Genomic DNA, 16,625 nt, shown 5'->3' with positions numbered 1-16,625 from the left:
AACTGGATTTGTTTCCCCACTCCTACACATGAAGCCAGTTGGGTGACCTTGGGCTAGTCACACTCTCTCAGCCCCACCCACCTCACAGGGTGTCTGTTGTGGGGAGGGGAAGGTGATTGTAAGCAGTTTTGATTCTTAAGTGGTTGAGAAAGTTGGCATATAAAAACCAACTCCTCTTCTTCAAGAGTAAATCTCACTCATTTAAATGGTACTGACTCCTAAGTAGCACTTTAAAGGATTACAGCCTTGTACTGCAATCTCAAGCATGCTTACTCATGAATAAAACCTGCTACGTTCACCCTGGACTTTTCCTAAAGTAAGGCTGCAAACCTTAATATAGAAAAAAAATGCAAAAACAAAAGCCATGTCTGTGTTTAGCTAAATAAAGAACTGTTGCTCTTTTTAACCTCCTCCTAGTTGTCTACATTGGACTCTGTGGCCATTTATTCATGGAAGGTTTTGCATTGGATTTGCCACTCTTTAGATGCACTTTTCCCCCAATCCATATTCTCCAAACTCAACAATAAGCCGCCATGCAAAGTTTTGAGAATTCAGATGGGGAAAATGTGCATCGATGGAGTGACAAATCCAATGCAAAACCTTCCATGAATAGGCAACCAGGGCACTTCAGTTTTTCCTCGGATTTTGCCGCACTCTAGATGCACATTCCCCCCCCCCACCCAAATTCTCAGGACTCAAAAATAAGCCCCCCGTACAAACAAGTAAGCCTTCAATTATAGACTGGAGAGAGAAATTGTGGTTATATATGAGGATGGCCAGATTAACGGAATTTCTGCACGGAAATGATTTTGGAAGAGTTGAAGCAAACATGGTCTAAGGCCACCTCATATTGGGACAAGATGGCAAAAATGGATTTTACCTTGTTATTTAGTGAGATATAGAAAATTATGTTTTAAGTAAAATTAAATTTTAGATAACTAATAAATAAAACTACCGGACACTTCTTTGGAAGTCTTGGTGATGGGTCACTTGTTTATTTTGGTGGGTGGGGGGAAAAGGTACTTTTTGATGAATGTATTAAAAACTGAAATGTATCGAATGTGTTATGTGAATACCCTTTTATATATTTTTTCTTCTTTTTTTTCTTTTCAATACGATTGTTTTCTTTTTCTTTTTGGATTGTAAAATTCAATAAAAAAATTATTAAAAAAAAATAAAATAAGCCCCCGTGCAGGGTTTTGCGAATTCGGGTAGGGGGGAAACGTGCATCTAGGCAAACCCAAGGCAAAACCTCCCGTGCATCAATGTGCAAGCTCTTCGGCGCCGGCTAGGAACCCGACTCGCAGCCCCGGCAGCAACCGCAGCTCAGGGACTGTTTTGCAGGGCCGGGCAGGAAGCAGCTCCTCCTGCACAACCGGTTCCTTCCCTCCGCCTCCCTGCCCTTGCAGTGCAGCGGCTGCCTGCAGCGGACCATGCTGGCGCCGCCCGGGCTCCGGCTCCTGGCTCGCGCTTGGCGGCGGGGGAAGCTGCAGGCGGCGGCCGGCCGGGCTTTGTGCGCCGCGGCTGCAGAGGACGGGCCGGACGGGCCAGGGCAGCAGCAGCAGCAGCAGCGACCGCCCTTGGAGCCCGGCCTGCTGGACATCCTCGTGTGCCCTCTGTCCAAGAAGCCGCTCAGGTCAGCCTCGCCTTCCCCTCCGCTGGGGCCGGCCAGCCAGCCCCCTCTCTCCCTCTCTCTGCTCCTGGCTTGGTAGGGTTTCCCCCCTTGCGCTTTGCTTCCCACCCCATAGATTTCCGTTGGCATGCAAATCGCGCCTTGCTTTTCTCAGGCCGTGCTAGTCTGTCTGCAGTAGTAGAAAAGGGCAAGAGTCCAGGAGCACCTTAAAGACTCGCAAGAATATTTTCTGGCTGCAGTAGTAGAAAAGGGCAAGAGTCCAGGAGCACCTTAAAGACTCGCAAGAATATTTTCTGGCTGCAGTAGTAGAAAAGGGCAAGAGTCCAGGAGCACCTTAAAGACTTGCAAGAATATTTTCTGGCTGCAGTAGTAGAAAAGGGCAAGAGTCCTGTAGCACCTTAAAGACTCGCAAGAATATTTTCTGGCTGCAATAGTAGAAAAGGGCAAGAGTCCAGTAGCACCTTAAAGACGAGCAAGAATATTTTCTGGCTGCAGTAGTAGAAAAGGGCAAGAGTCCAGTAGCACCTTAAAGACGAGCAAGAATATTTTCTGGCTGCAGTAGTAGAAAAGGGCAAGAGTCCAGGAGCACCTTAAAGACTCGCAAGAATATTTTCTGGCTGCAGTAGTAGAAAAGGCCAAGAGTCCAGGAGCACCTTAAAGACTCGCAAGAATATTTTCTGGCTGCAGTAGTAGAAAAGGGCAAGAGTCCAGGAGCACCTTAAAGACTTGCAAGAATATTTTCTGGCTGCAGTAGTAGAAAAGGGCAAGAGTCCTGTAGCACCTTAAAGACTCGCAAGAATATTTTCTGGCTGCAATAGTAGAAAAGGGCAAGAGTCCAGTAGCACCTTAAAGACGAGCAAGAATATTTTCTGGCTGCAGTAGTAGAAAAGGGCAAGAGTCCAGTAGCACCTTAAAGACGAGCAAGAATATTTTCTGGCTGCAGTAGTAGAAAAGGGCAAGAGTCCAGGAGCACCTTAAAGACTTGCAAGAATATTTTCTGGCTGCAGTAGTAGAAAAGGGCAAGAGTCCAGGAGCACCTTAAAGACTAGCAAGAATATTTTCTGGCTGCAGTAGTAGAAAAGGGCAAGAGTCCAGTAGCACCTTAAAGACTAGCAAGAATATTTTCTGGCTGCAGTAGTAGAAAAGGGCAAGAGTCCAGTAGCACCTTAAAGACTAGCAGGAATATTTTCTGTCTGCAGTAGTAGAAAAGGGCAAGAGTCCAGTAGCACCTTAAAGACTAGCAGGAATATTTTCTGGCTGCAGTAGTAGAAAAGGGCAAGAGTCCAGGAGCACCTTAAAGACTTGCAAGAATATTTTCTGGCTGCAGTAGTAGAAAAGGGCAAGAGTCCAGGAGCACCTTAAAGACTTGCAAGAATATTTTCTGGCTGCAGTAGTAGAAAAGGGCAAGAGTCCAGGAGCACCTTAAAGACTTGCAAGAATATTTTCTGGCTGCAGTAGTAGAAAAGGGCAAGAGTCCAGGAGCACCTTAAAGACTCGCAAGAATATTTTCTGGCTGCAGTAGTAGAAAAGGGCAAGAGTCCAGGAGCACCTTAAAGACTCGCAAGAATATTTTCTGGCTGCAGTAGTAGAAAAGGGCAAGAGTCCAGGAGCACCTTAAAGACTCGCAAGAATATTTTCTGGCTGCAGTAGTAGAAAAGGGCAAGAGTCCAGGAGCACCTTAAAGACTAGCAAGAATATTTTCTGGCTGCAGTAGTAGAAAAGGGCAAGAGTCCAGTAGCACCTTAAAGACTAGCAAGAATATTTTCTGGCTGCAGTAGTAGAAAAGGGCAAGAGTCCAGGAGCACCTTAAAGACTTGCAAGAATATTTTCTGGCTGCAGTAGTAGAAAAGGGCAAGAGTCCAGGAGCACCTTAAAGACTTGCAAGAATATTTTCTGGCTGCAGTAGTAGAAAAGGGCAAGAGTCCAGGAGCACCTTAAAGACTAGCAAGAATATTTTCTGGCTGCAGTAGTAGAAAAGGGCAACAGTCCAGGAGCACCTTAAAGACTAGCAAGAATATTTTCTGGCTGCAGTAGTAGAAAAGGGCAAGAGTCCAGGAGCACCTTAAAGACTAGCAGGAATATTTTCTGTCTGCAGTAGTAGAAAAGGGCAAGAGTCCAGTAGCACCTTAAAGACTAGCAGGAATATTTTCTGGCTGCAGTAGTAGAAAAGGGCAAGAGTCCAGGAGCACCTTAAAGACTTGCAAGAATATTTTCTGGCTGCAGTAGTAGAAAAGGGCAAGAGTCCAGGAGCACCTTAAAGACTTGCAAGAATATTTTCTGGCTGCAGTAGTAGAAAAGGGCAAGAGTCCAGGAGCACCTTAAAGACTAGCAAGAATATTTTCTGGCTGCAGTAGTAGAAAAGGGCAAGAGTCCAGTAGCACCTTAAAGACTAGCAAGAATATTTTCTGGCTGCAGTAGTAGAAAAGGGCAAGAGTCCAGGAGCACCTTAAAGACTTGCAAGAATATTTTCTGGCTGCAGTAGTAGAAAAGGGCAAGAGTCCAGGAGCACCTTAAAGACTTGCAAGAATATTTTCTGGCTGCAGTAGTAGAAAAGGGCAAGAGTCCTGTAGCACCTTAAAGACTAGCAAGAATATTTTCTGGCTGCAGTAGTAGAAAAGGGCAAGAGTCCAGGAGCACCTTAAAGACTTGCAAGAATATTTTCTGGCTGCAGTAGTAGAAAAGGGCAAGAGTCCAGGAGCACCTTAAAGACTTGCAAGAATATTTTCTGGCTGCAGTAGTAGAAAAGGGCAAGAGTCCTGTAGCACCTTAAAGACTCGCAAGAATATTTTCTGGCTGCAATAGTAGAAAAGGGCAAGAGTCCAGTAGCACCTTAAAGACTAGCAAGAATATTTTCTGGCTGCAGTAGTAGAAAAGGGCAAGAGTCCAGGAGCACCTTAAAGACTTGCAAGAATATTTTCTGGCTGCAGTAGTAGAAAAGGGCAAGAGTCCAGGAGCACCTTAAAGACTCGCAAGAATATTTTCTGGCTGCAGTAGTAGAAAAGGGCAAGAGTCCAGTAGCACCTTAAAGACTAGCAAGAATATTTTCTGGCTGCAGTAGTAGAAAAGGGCAAGAGTCCAGTAGCACCTTAAAGACGAGCAAGAATATTTTCTGGCTGCAGTAGTAGAAAAGGGCAAGAGTCCAGGAGCACCTTAAAGACTTGCAAGAATATTTTCTGGCTGCAGTAGTAGAAAAGGGCAAGAGTCCAGGAGCACCTTAAAGACTAGCAAGAATATTTTCTGGCTGCAGTAGTAGAAAAGGGCAAGAGTCCAGTAGCACCTTAAAGACTAGCAGGAATATTTTCTGTCTGCAGTAGTAGAAAAGGGCAAGAGTCCAGTAGCACCTTAAAGACTAGCAGGAATATTTTCTGGCTGCAGTAGTAGAAAAGGGCAAGAGTCCAGGAGCACCTTAAAGACTTGCAAGAATATTTTCTGGCTGCAGTAGTAGAAAAGGGCAAGAGTCCAGGAGCACCTTAAAGACTTGCAAGAATATTTTCTGGCTGCAGTAGTAGAAAAGGGCAAGAGTCCAGGAGCACCTTAAAGACTTGCAAGAATATTTTCTGGCTGCAGTAGTAGAAAAGGGCAAGAGTCCAGGAGCACCTTAAAGACTTGCAAGAATATTTTCTGGCTGCAGTAGTAGAAAAGGGCAAGAGTCCAGGAGCACCTTAAAGACTCGCAAGAATATTTTCTGGCTGCAGTAGTAGAAAAGGGCAAGAGTCCAGGAGCACCTTAAAGACTCGCAAGAATATTTTCTGGCTGCAGTAGTAGAAAAGGGCAAGAGTCCAGGAGCACCTTAAAGACTCGCAAGAATATTTTCTGGCTGCAGTAGTAGAAAAGGGCAAGAGTCCAGGAGCACCTTAAAGACTAGCAAGAATATTTTCTGGCTGCAGTAGTAGAAAAGGGCAAGAGTCCAGGAGCACCTTAAAGACTCGCAAGAATATTTTCTGGCTGCAGTAGTAGAAAAGGGCAAGAGTCCAGGAGCACCTTAAAGACTTGCAAGAATATTTTCTGGCTGCAGTAGTAGAAAAGGGCAAGAGTCCAGGAGCACCTTAAAGACTCGCAAGAATATTTTCTGGCTGCAGTAGTAGAAAAGGGCAAGAGTCCAGGAGCACCTTAAAGACTCGCAAGAATATTTTCTGGCTGCAGTAGTAGAAAAGGGCAAGAGTCCAGGAGCACCTTAAAGACTAGCAAGAATATTTTCTGGCTGCAGTAGTAGAAAAGGGCAAGAGTCCAGTAGCACCTTAAAGACTAGCAAGAATATTTTCTGGCTGCAGTAGTAGAAAAGGGCAAGAGTCCAGGAGCACCTTAAAGACTTGCAAGAATATTTTCTGGCTGCAGTAGTAGAAAAGGGCAAGAGTCCAGGAGCACCTTAAAGACTTGCAAGAATATTTTCTGGCTGCAGTAGTAGAAAAGGGCAAGAGTCCAGGAGCACCTTAAAGACTAGCAAGAATATTTTCTGGCTGCAGTAGTAGAAAAGGGCAAGAGTCCAGGAGCACCTTAAAGACTAGCAAGAATATTTTCTGGCTGCAGTAGTAGAAAAGGGCAAGAGTCCAGTAGCACCTTAAAGACTAGCAGGAATATTTTCTGTCTGCAGTAGTAGAAAAGGGCAAGAGTCCAGTAGCACCTTAAAGACTAGCAGGAATATTTTCTGGCTGCAGTAGTAGAAAAGGGCAAGAGTCCAGGAGCACCTTAAAGACTTGCAAGAATATTTTCTGGCTGCAGTAGTAGAAAAGGGCAAGAGTCCAGGAGCACCTTAAAGACTTGCAAGAATATTTTCTGGCTGCAGTAGTAGAAAAGGGCAAGAGTCCAGGAGCACCTTAAAGACTAGCAAGAATATTTTCTGGCTGCAGTAGTAGAAAAGGGCAAGAGTCCAGTAGCACCTTAAAGACTAGCAAGAATATTTTCTGGCTGCAGTAGTAGAAAAGGGCAAGAGTCCAGGAGCACCTTAAAGACTTGCAAGAATATTTTCTGGCTGCAGTAGTAGAAAAGGGCAAGAGTCCAGGAGCACCTTAAAGACTTGCAAGAATATTTTCTGGCTGCAGTAGTAGAAAAGGGCAAGAGTCCTGTAGCACCTTAAAGACTAGCAAGAATATTTTCTGGCTGCAGTAGTAGAAAAGGGCAAGAGTCCAGGAGCACCTTAAAGACTTGCAAGAATATTTTCTGGCTGCAGTAGTAGAAAAGGGCAAGAGTCCAGGAGCACCTTAAAGACTTGCAAGAATATTTTCTGGCTGCAGTAGTAGAAAAGGGCAAGAGTCCTGTAGCACCTTAAAGACTCGCAAGAATATTTTCTGGCTGCAATAGTAGAAAAGGGCAAGAGTCCAGTAGCACCTTAAAGACTAGCAAGAATATTTTCTGGCTGCAGTAGTAGAAAAGGGCAAGAGTCCAGTAGCACCTTAAAGACGAGCAAGAATATTTTCTGGCTGCAGTAGTAGAAAAGGGCAAGAGTCCAGGAGCACCTTAAAGACTTGCAAGAATATTTTCTGGCTGCAGTAGTAGAAAAGGGCAAGAGTCCAGGAGCACCTTAAAGACTAGCAAGAATATTTTCTGGCTGCAGTAGTAGAAAAGGGCAAGAGTCCAGTAGCACCTTAAAGACTAGCAGGAATATTTTCTGTCTGCAGTAGTAGAAAAGGGCAAGAGTCCAGTAGCACCTTAAAGACTAGCAGGAATATTTTCTGGCTGCAGTAGTAGAAAAGGGCAAGAGTCCAGGAGCACCTTAAAGACTTGCAAGAATATTTTCTGGCTGCAGTAGTAGAAAAGGGCAAGAGTCCAGGAGCACCTTAAAGACTTGCAAGAATATTTTCTGGCTGCAGTAGTAGAAAAGGGCAAGAGTCCAGGAGCACCTTAAAGACTTGCAAGAATATTTTCTGGCTGCAGTAGTAGAAAAGGGCAAGAGTCCAGGAGCACCTTAAAGACTTGCAAGAATATTTTCTGGCTGCAGTAGTAGAAAAGGGCAAGAGTCCAGGAGCACGTTAAAGACTCGCAAGAATATTTTCTGGCTGCAGTAGTAGAAAAGGGCAAGAGTCCAGGAGCACCTTAAAGACTCGCAAGAATATTTTCTGGCTGCAGTAGTAGAAAAGGGCAAGAGTCCAGGAGCACCTTAAAGACTCGCAAGAATATTTTCTGGCTGCAGTAGTAGAAAAGGGCAAGAGTCCAGGAGCACCTTAAAGACTAGCAAGAATATTTTCTGGCTGCAGTAGTAGAAAAGGGCAAGAGTCCAGGAGCACCTTAAAGACTCGCAAGAATATTTTCTGGCTGCAGTAGTAGAAAAGGGCAAGAGTCCAGGAGCACCTTAAAGACTTGCAAGAATATTTTCTGGCTGCAGTAGTAGAAAAGGGCAAGAGTCCAGGAGCACCTTAAAGACTCGCAAGAATATTTTCTGGCTGCAGTAGTAGAAAAGGGCAAGAGTCCAGGAGCACCTTAAAGACTCGCAAGAATATTTTCTGGCTGCAGTAGTAGAAAAGGGCAAGAGTCCAGGAGCACCTTAAAGACTAGCAAGAATATTTTCTGGCTGCAGTAGTAGAAAAGGGCAAGAGTCCAGTAGCACCTTAAAGACTAGCAAGAATATTTTCTGGCTGCAGTAGTAGAAAAGGGCAAGAGTCCAGGAGCACCTTAAAGACTTGCAAGAATATTTTCTGGCTGCAGTAGTAGAAAAGGGCAAGAGTCCAGGAGCACCTTAAAGACTTGCAAGAATATTTTCTGGCTGCAGTAGTAGAAAAGGGCAAGAGTCCAGGAGCACCTTAAAGACTAGCAAGAATATTTTCTGGCTGCAGTAGTAGAAAAGGGCAAGAGTCCAGGAGCACCTTAAAGACTAGCAAGAATATTTTCTGGCTGCAGTAGTAGAAAAGGGCAAGAGTCCAGTAGCACCTTAAAGACTAGCAGGAATATTTTCTGTCTGCAGTAGTAGAAAAGGGCAAGAGTCCAGTAGCACCTTAAAGACTAGCAGGAATATTTTCTGGCTGCAGTAGTAGAAAAGGGCAAGAGTCCAGGAGCACCTTAAAGACTTGCAAGAATATTTTCTGTCTGCAGTAGTAGAAAAGGGCAAGAGTCCAGGAGCACCTTAAAGACTTGCAAGAATATTTTCTGGCTGCAGTAGTAGAAAAGGGCAAGAGTCCAGGAGCACCTTAAAGACTAGCAAGAATATTTTCTGGCTGCAGTAGTAGAAAAGGGCAAGAGTCCAGGAGCACCTTAAAGACTTGCAAGAATATTTTCTGGCTGCAGTAGTAGAAAAGGGCAAGAGTCCAGGAGCACCTTAAAGACTTGCAAGAATATTTTCTGGCTGCAGTAGTAGAAAAGGGCAAGAGTCCAGGAGCACCTTAAAGACTTGCAAGAATATTTTCTGGCTGCAGTAGTAGAAAAGGGCAAGAGTCCAGGAGCACCTTAAAGACTAGCAAGAATATTTTCTGGCTGCAGTAGTAGAAAAGGGCAAGAGTCCAGGAGCACCTTAAAGACTCGCAAGAATATTTTCTGGCTGCAGTAGTAGAAAAGGGCAAGAGTCCAGGAGCACCTTAAAGACTCGCAAGAATATTTTCTGGCTGCAGTAGTAGAAAAGGGCAAGAGTCCAGGAGCACCTTAAAGACTCGCAAGAATATTTTCTGTCTGCAGTAGTAGAAAAGGGCAAGAGTCCAGGAGCACCTTAAAGACTCGCAAGAATATTTTCTGTCTGCAGTAGTAGAAAAGGGCAAGAGTCCAGGAGCACCTTAAAGACTCGCAAGAATATTTTCTGGCTGCAGTAGTAGAAAAGGGCAAGAGTCCAGGAGCACCTTAAAGACTTGCAAGAATATTTTCTGGCTGCAGTAGTAGAAAAGGGCAAGAGTCCTGTAGCACCTTAAAGACTCGCAAGAATATTTTCTGGCTGCAGTAGTAGAAAAGGGCAAGAGTCCAGTAGCACCTTAAAGACTAGCAAGAATATTTTCTGGCTGCAGTAGTAGAAAAGGGCAAGAGTCCAGTAGCACCTTAAAGACGAGCAAGAATATTTTCTGGCTGCAGTAGTAGAAAAGGGCAAGAGTCCAGGAGCACCTTAAAGACTTGCAAGAATATTTTCTGGCTGCAGTAGTAGAAAAGGGCAAGAGTCCAGGAGCACCTTAAAGACTAGCAAGAATATTTTCTGGCTGCAGTAGTAGAAAAGGGCAAGAGTCCAGTAGCACCTTAAAGACTAGCAGGAATATTTTCTGTCTGCAGTAGTAGAAAAGGGCAAGAGTCCAGTAGCACCTTAAAGACTAGCAGGAATATTTTCTGGCTGCAGTAGTAGAAAAGGGCAAGAGTCCAGGAGCACCTTAAAGACTTGCAAGAATATTTTCTGGCTGCAGTAGTAGAAAAGGGCAAGAGTCCAGGAGCACCTTAAAGACTTGCAAGAATATTTTCTGGCTGCAGTAGTAGAAAAGGGCAAGAGTCCAGGAGCACCTTAAAGACTTGCAAGAATATTTTCTGGCTGCAGTAGTAGAAAAGGGCAAGAGTCCAGGAGCACCTTAAAGACTTGCAAGAATATTTTCTGGCTGCAGTAGTAGAAAAGGGCAAGAGTCCAGGAGCACCTTAAAGACTCGCAAGAATATTTTCTGGCTGCAGTAGTAGAAAAGGGCAAGAGTCCAGGAGCACCTTAAAGACTCGCAAGAATATTTTCTGGCTGCAGTAGTAGAAAAGGGCAAGAGTCCAGGAGCACCTTAAAGACTCGCAAGAATATTTTCTGGCTGCAGTAGTAGAAAAGGGCAAGAGTCCAGGAGCACCTTAAAGACTCGCAAGAATATTTTCTGGCTGCAGTAGTAGAAAAGGGCAAGAGTCCAGGAGCACCTTAAAGACTAGCAAGAATATTTTCTGGCTGCAGTAGTAGAAAAGGGCAAGAGTCCAGTAGCACCTTAAAGACTAGCAAGAATATTTTCTGGCTGCAGTAGTAGAAAAGGGCAAGAGTCCAGGAGCACCTTAAAGACTTGCAAGAATATTTTCTGGCTGCAGTAGTAGAAAAGGGCAAGAGTCCAGGAGCACCTTAAAGACTTGCAAGAATATTTTCTGGCTGCAGTAGTAGAAAAGGGCAAGAGTCCAGGAGCACCTTAAAGACTAGCAAGAATATTTTCTGGCTGCAGTAGTAGAAAAGGGCAAGAGTCCAGGAGCACCTTAAAGACTAGCAAGAATATTTTCTGGCTGCAGTAGTAGAAAAGGGCAAGAGTCCAGTAGCACCTTAAAGACTAGCAGGAATATTTTCTGTCTGCAGTAGTAGAAAAGGGCAAGAGTCCAGTAGCACCTTAAAGACTAGCAGGAATATTTTCTGGCTGCAGTAGTAGAAAAGGGCAAGAGTCCAGGAGCACCTTAAAGACTTGCAAGAATATTTTCTGGCTGCAGTAGTAGAAAAGGGCAAGAGTCCAGGAGCACCTTAAAGACTTGCAAGAATATTTTCTGGCTGCAGTAGTAGAAAAGGGCAAGAGTCCAGGAGCACCTTAAAGACTAGCAAGAATATTTTCTGGCTGCAGTAGTAGAAAAGGGCAAGAGTCCAGTAGCACCTTAAAGACTAGCAAGAATATTTTCTGGCTGCAGTAGTAGAAAAGGGCAAGAGTCCAGGAGCACCTTAAAGACTTGCAAGAATATTTTCTGGCTGCAGTAGTAGAAAAGGGCAAGAGTCCAGGAGCACCTTAAAGACTAGCAATAATATTTTCTGGCTGCAGTAGTAGAAAAGGGCAAGAGTCCAGGAGCACCTTAAAGACTAGCAAGAATATTTTCTGGCTGCAGTAGTAGAAAAGGGCAAGAGTCCAGGAGCACCTTAAAGACTAGCAGGAATATTTTCTGTCTGCAGTAGTAGAAAAGGGCAAGAGTCCAGTAGCACCTTAAAGACTAGCAGGAATATTTTCTGGCTGCAGTAGTAGAAAAGGGCAAGAGTCCAGGAGCACCTTAAAGACTTGCAAGAATATTTTCTGGCTGCAGTAGTAGAAAAGGGAAAGAGTCCAGGAGCACCTTAAAGACTAGCAAGAATATTTTCTGGCTGCAGTAGTAGAAAAGGGCAAGAGTCCAGTAGCACCTTAAAGACTAGCAAGAATATTTTCTGGCTGCAGTAGTAGAAAAGGGCAAGAGTCCAGGAGCACCTTAAAGACTTGCAAGAATATTTTCTGGCTGCAGTAGTAGAAAAGGGCAAGAGTCCAGGAGCACCTTAAAGACTAGCAATAATATTTTCTGGCTGCAGTAGTAGAAAAGGGCAAGAGTCCAGGAGCACCTTAAAGACTAGCAAGAATATTTTCTGGCTGCAGTAGTAGAAAAGGGCAAGAGTCCAGGAGCACCTTAAAGACTAGCAGGAATATTTTCTGTCTGCAGTAGTAGAAAAGGGCAAGAGTCCAGGAGCACCTTAAAGACTAGCAGGAATATTTTCTGGCTGCAGTAGTAGAAAAGGGCAAGAGTCCAGGAGCACCTTAAAGACTAGCAAGAATATTTTCTGGCTGCAGTAGTAGAAAAGGGCAAGAGTCCAGTAGCACCTTAAAGACTAGCAAGAATATTTTCTGGCTGCAGTAGTAGAAAAGGGCAAGAGTCCAGGAGCACCTTAAAGACTTGCAAGAATATTTTCTGGCTGCAGTAGTAGAAAAGGGCAAGAGTCCAGTAGCACCTTAAAGACTAGCAGGAATATTTTCTGGCTGCAGTAGTAGAAAAGGGCAAGAGTCCAGGAGCACCTTAAAGACTAGCAAGAATATTTTCTGGCTGCAGTAGTAGAAAAGGGCAAGAGTCCAGTAGCACCTTAAAGACTAGCAAGAATATTTTCTGGCTGCAGTAGTAGAAAAGGGCAAGAGTCCAGGAGCACCTTAAAGACTTGCAAGAATATTTTCTGGCTGCAGTAGTAGAAAAGGGCAAGAGTCCAGGAGCACCTTAAAGACTAGCAATAATATTTTCTGGCTGCAGTAGTAGAAAAGGGCAAGAGTCCAGGAGCACCTTAAAGACTAGCAAGAATATTTTCTGGCTGCAGTAGTAGAAAAGGGCAAGAGTCCAGGAGCACCTTAAAGACTAGCAGGAATATTTTCTGGCTGCAGTAGTAGAAAAGGGCAAGAGTCCAGTAGCACCTTAAAGACTAGCAGGAATATTTTCTGGCTGCAGTAGTAGAAAAGGGCAAGAGTCCAGGAGCACCTTAAAGACTAGCAAGAATATTTTCTGGCTGCAGTAGTAGAAAAGGGCAAGAGTCCAGTAGCACCTTAAAGACTAGCAATAATATTTTCTGGCTGCAGTAGTAGAAAAGGGCAAGAGTCCAGTAGCACCTTAAAGACTAGCAGGAATATTTTCTGGCTGCAGTAGTAGAAAAGGGCAAGAGTTCAGTAGCACCTTAAAGACTAGCAAGAATATTTTCTGGCTGCAGTAGTAGAAAAGGGCAAGAGTCCAGTAGCACCTTAAAGACTCACAAAAATATTTTCTGGTAGGGTATGAGCTTTCGCGAGCCACACGGCTCGCGAAAGCTCATACCCTACCAGAAAATATTTTTGTGAGTCTTTAAGGTGCTACTGGACTCTTGCCCTTTTCTCAGGCCGTTTATGCACGGGAGGTTTGGCCTTGGATTTGCCGCTCTCTAGATGCACTCCCCCTCCCCCATCTAAATTCTCCAAACTCTGCACGGGGGCTTCTTGTTGAGCTTTGAGAATTCAGATGGGAAAAAATCTGAACAAAAATTCTGGCAGGGGCATGAGCTTTGCAATACGGAGATAATTGCAATGCCCTCCAAATTCTCCAAACTACATGGGGGCTTCTTGTTGGGCTTTGAGAATTCAGATGGGGAAAATGTGTATCTAGAGAGCGGCAAATCCAAGGCAAAACCTCCAGTGCATAAATGGGCTCAGAGCTCTTCTGCGTCCGCCACCCCCATTTTCCCCTTGTATCTACACATTAATTCGTTCTGACCCGTTTTATTTCACAGATCTGTACTCAGGCTTTGCTATTCACCCCCGTTTCTTTCCTCTCAATCTTTGCAACCGCCACCCCCTTTCCTTTCCCTTTTAGGGGCTACTTTCAGTTTGCATGACAACCCCCCCCACGCACACACACACACAGCTGCTTGGATTTCTGGGATAATAGGGCACTTTCACACAGCCCAAATAATGCACTTTCAATTCACTTTGTAGGTGGAGTTTACTGCGTGAACTGGCAAAATCCACTTGCAAACGATCGTTAAGGTGCACTGAAAGTGCATTATTTGGGCTGTGTAATCAAAGCCTATACATTTAGGGTTGCCAACCTCCAGGTACTAGCTCGAGATCTGCTATTACAACCGATCGCCAGCGGATAAAGATCAGTTCACCTGGAGAAAATGGCCGCTTTGGCAATTGGACTCTACAGCTTTGAAGTCCCTCCCCTCCCCAAACCTTGCCCTCCTGAGGCTCCACCCCAAAATGTTTTCCCGCCCGTGGCAAAAAGGGACCTGACAACCCTATATACACTCCAAAGGGGAGCATGTTTAAAAAAAAAAATAAAAAAAAATCTAGGCATGCTGCAGTGTATATTTCTAATCGCTAGATTTAACATTACACTTTAGAGCCATCTTGGGCCTTCAGAGCCTGGCTGTAAAGGAGGGCATTGCAATTATCTCCATATTGCAAAGCTCATGCCCCTGCCAGAAATTTTGTTAGTCTTTAAGGCGCTACTGGACTCTTGCTCTTTTTCTACTCCGTATTGCAGACAAACAAAAGGGGACAGCTTGTTGCCTGCCTAAGTCCACCTACTCAGTTCATGGAAGAGATCTTAACCAGTGAGTTCTCCCTCTCTCTCTTAGTCACAAGTCGCGGTCTTGCATTTTTCCCCCAGTAGGGAAGCCCCGCTGGTCAGTAGCAGCAAACAAACAGGGCTCTTGTGGCACTCTGAAGATTAACAAGAATTTATCCCAGCATAATCTTTCATGGGCTAGAGCCTGCTTCCAGACACGCATCTGACAGAGTGCGTTTATTTACAGAGGGCCATCGGTCAGCAATGCTGATTCTGTGACCTTAGGCAGATCATGAGAGGGAGGGCATCTTGGCCATCTTCTGGACATGGACTAGGGGTCACTGGGGGAGTGGGGGGGAAGGTCATTGGGAATTTCCTGCATTGTGCAGGGGGTTGGACTAGATGACCCTGGTGTTCCCTTCCAACTCCATGATTCTATGGGTCATTTAAAAATGACCCATAGTTACTACGTTACAGTAGTTTTCCTCCAAACTCTGCAGGTTGACATTTTGGGGCTCTTGGAAGCTTGTCAATACTCCCTGATGAGCAGCTGAGTAACGGCAAGCCAGTTTCCTTGAGAGATTGCTGATGTTCCCCTGCAATGCACAGGCATGCAAGTGGGTCGTGCATGTTCAATCTAGAGCATTCCATTTGCATGTGGCACTAGAGAGACCTCATTTGCCTAACTGAACACATTCCAGAATATAGGGGCAGATGTGTCAGGATCCCTGAGCAGGCAACTGGAAAGACTCCCTAGAGGTAAGAGGTTTGACCAAAACATAGGCTTACCAGACAAGGAAATCATCATCCACATACTAGAAGTTTGATTTTCCTACATCCTGTCTTTTCTTAATTTGCCCAGCTGCTGAGGTCCATTAATGGTGCTCTTCTACAGGAACAGACCATAGCCAGGGCTAGATTGGTCAGGGATTGTGTGTGTGTGTGTGTGGGGGGGGGGCTTTTTCTGCTGCTGATCCCAAACTGTGGCCTGCCTTCCTTTAGAACAGTGGTTCCCAACCTTTTTTTGCCCATTCCCCACCTAAGCATCTCTAAAATCATGATGCCCCCCATGACATATAATTCTGGTCTAAACAAGCTTCCAAAGAACATGGCATCCATGAAAGAGAAAAATAAAAGAACGAAAGGACAGTTGATGTAATTACCATACAATAAAATAAAAATGCAAAAAATTCACTAAGCCATCATGTATCAATGCTTTTTGTATTTACTAGGTATGAAGAATCCACCAATGAATTAATTAACGAAGAGCTGGGCATTGCTTATCCCATCGTTGATGGCATTCCTAATATGATACCACAGGCAGCAAGGATGATCGGTAAGGAGAACCAAGAAAAGTAACCTGAACAGTCCTAGGCGATCGTCATCTGAAAACGGGACAGTGAAAGATACACAGGGACAGGGAAAAAATGTTCCCGTCACTTCCTACTATGACTGTACTCGTTCCCCTCTTGTCATTAGCTGGTCTGTTTTATTCAGCCAGTGTGGATGAAAACTTTCCCCAGGGATGCACAAGTACATCCAGCCTCTGTTTCTACAGCCTGCTGCTTCCCATTACGATCCCCGTTTATGTGTTTTTCCACCTCTGGACCTGGATGGGCCTTACACTCTTCCGCCACAACTAGGATGCAAAGAGTCTGTTAACAAATAATTATGGTATCTCATGGATCTGAAGTGATGGACCCCACAGCGAATTAGATACATTTCCATGAAGGTGTATCCAAGTCCACAGAAGATCTGCGTGCCTTTTAGGGTCATGTCCACACAAGAAACTTCCCAGTTCAACACTTCGTAGCACCAAACTACATTTGTGGGAACCATTAAGCAAAGAAGAAGCTATGGGGCTGCAAAAGAAGCTATGGGGCTCCTATGATGTACCAAATCATGTGGAGGAGACTGCCTGCATGGGCGTCACTTTCCCTTGTATGCTAGGGCTGACCCTAAAGGAGCAAAGGGAAATACATTCGAACAATCTCAGGTTCCTCAAAAGAGCTCTGCAAATGTACCCTAAAGGACAGCTTTCTCCATTGCAGATTCTTGAAATCAGGATTTCCATACATGATACTTCACATGCAACACACAGGAGAGCAGTCTTTCATGCAGGGATTTTGTGAAGTGAGAAGTTGTCCTTTATGCACTAGATATTGGGCTCTCAGGTGATTTAAAATCAGGCATGGTAGTAAGGGGGCATATTCTGTTGCATTTAGCTACCCTGTTGGCTTTCAGGTCCCCTGGCTGTTTGAATTCATGTATGCATAAGGGTGGGAATTCACATACGGTGCTATCAAAGTGATCAGAACAGGATAAAAATGTTACCAAACAGCAAATT

The 16,625-nt window shown here is 44.6% G+C and overlaps 3 protein-coding genes across 3 annotated transcripts in view; 2 read left to right on the top strand and 1 right to left on the bottom strand.

Annotated features, from left to right (window-relative positions):
• LOC130482465 (E3 ISG15--protein ligase HERC5-like) overlaps window positions 1-16,625 on the bottom strand; it is a 59,269-nt gene that overhangs the window by 11,100 nt on the left and 31,544 nt on the right. The gene's annotated exons all lie outside the window — the stretch shown is intronic.
• On the top strand, window positions 1,434-15,682 carry PYURF (PIGY upstream open reading frame). The gene is made up of 2 exons (XM_056855192.1): window positions 1,434-1,636; window positions 15,511-15,682. The coding sequence occupies exons 1-2, from the start codon at window positions 1,434-1,436 to the stop codon at window positions 15,635-15,637; spliced, it is 330 nt and encodes a 109-aa protein (XP_056711170.1). The 3' UTR covers window positions 15,638-15,682.
• Window positions 15,673-15,942, top strand: PIGY (phosphatidylinositol glycan anchor biosynthesis class Y). Its single transcript, XM_056855193.1, has one exon. It carries the CDS (start codon window positions 15,706-15,708, stop codon window positions 15,919-15,921), a length of 216 nt encoding a protein of 71 aa, XP_056711171.1. The 5' UTR covers window positions 15,673-15,705; the 3' UTR covers window positions 15,922-15,942.

This window comes from Euleptes europaea, chromosome 9 (assembly GCF_029931775.1).
Source record: "Euleptes europaea isolate rEulEur1 chromosome 9, rEulEur1.hap1, whole genome shotgun sequence".
Lineage (NCBI taxonomy): Eukaryota > Metazoa > Chordata > Lepidosauria > Squamata > Sphaerodactylidae > Euleptes > Euleptes europaea.
The sequence above is the reverse complement of the archived record's forward strand: the minus strand, read 5'-3'. Positions and strand labels throughout refer to the sequence as shown.

Coding starts and splice junctions, on each gene's coding strand:
- PYURF (XM_056855192.1), top strand. CDS start 1,434: ATGCTGGCGCCGCCCGGGCTCCGGCTCCTGGCTCGCGCTTGGCGGCGG. Junction 1,637..15,510: donor CTGTCCAAGAAGCCGCTCAG/GTCAGCCTCGCC, acceptor TGTATTTACTAG/GTATGAAGAATCCACCAATG.
- PIGY (XM_056855193.1), top strand. CDS start 15,706: ATGTTCCCGTCACTTCCTACTATGACTGTACTCGTTCCCCTCTTGTCA.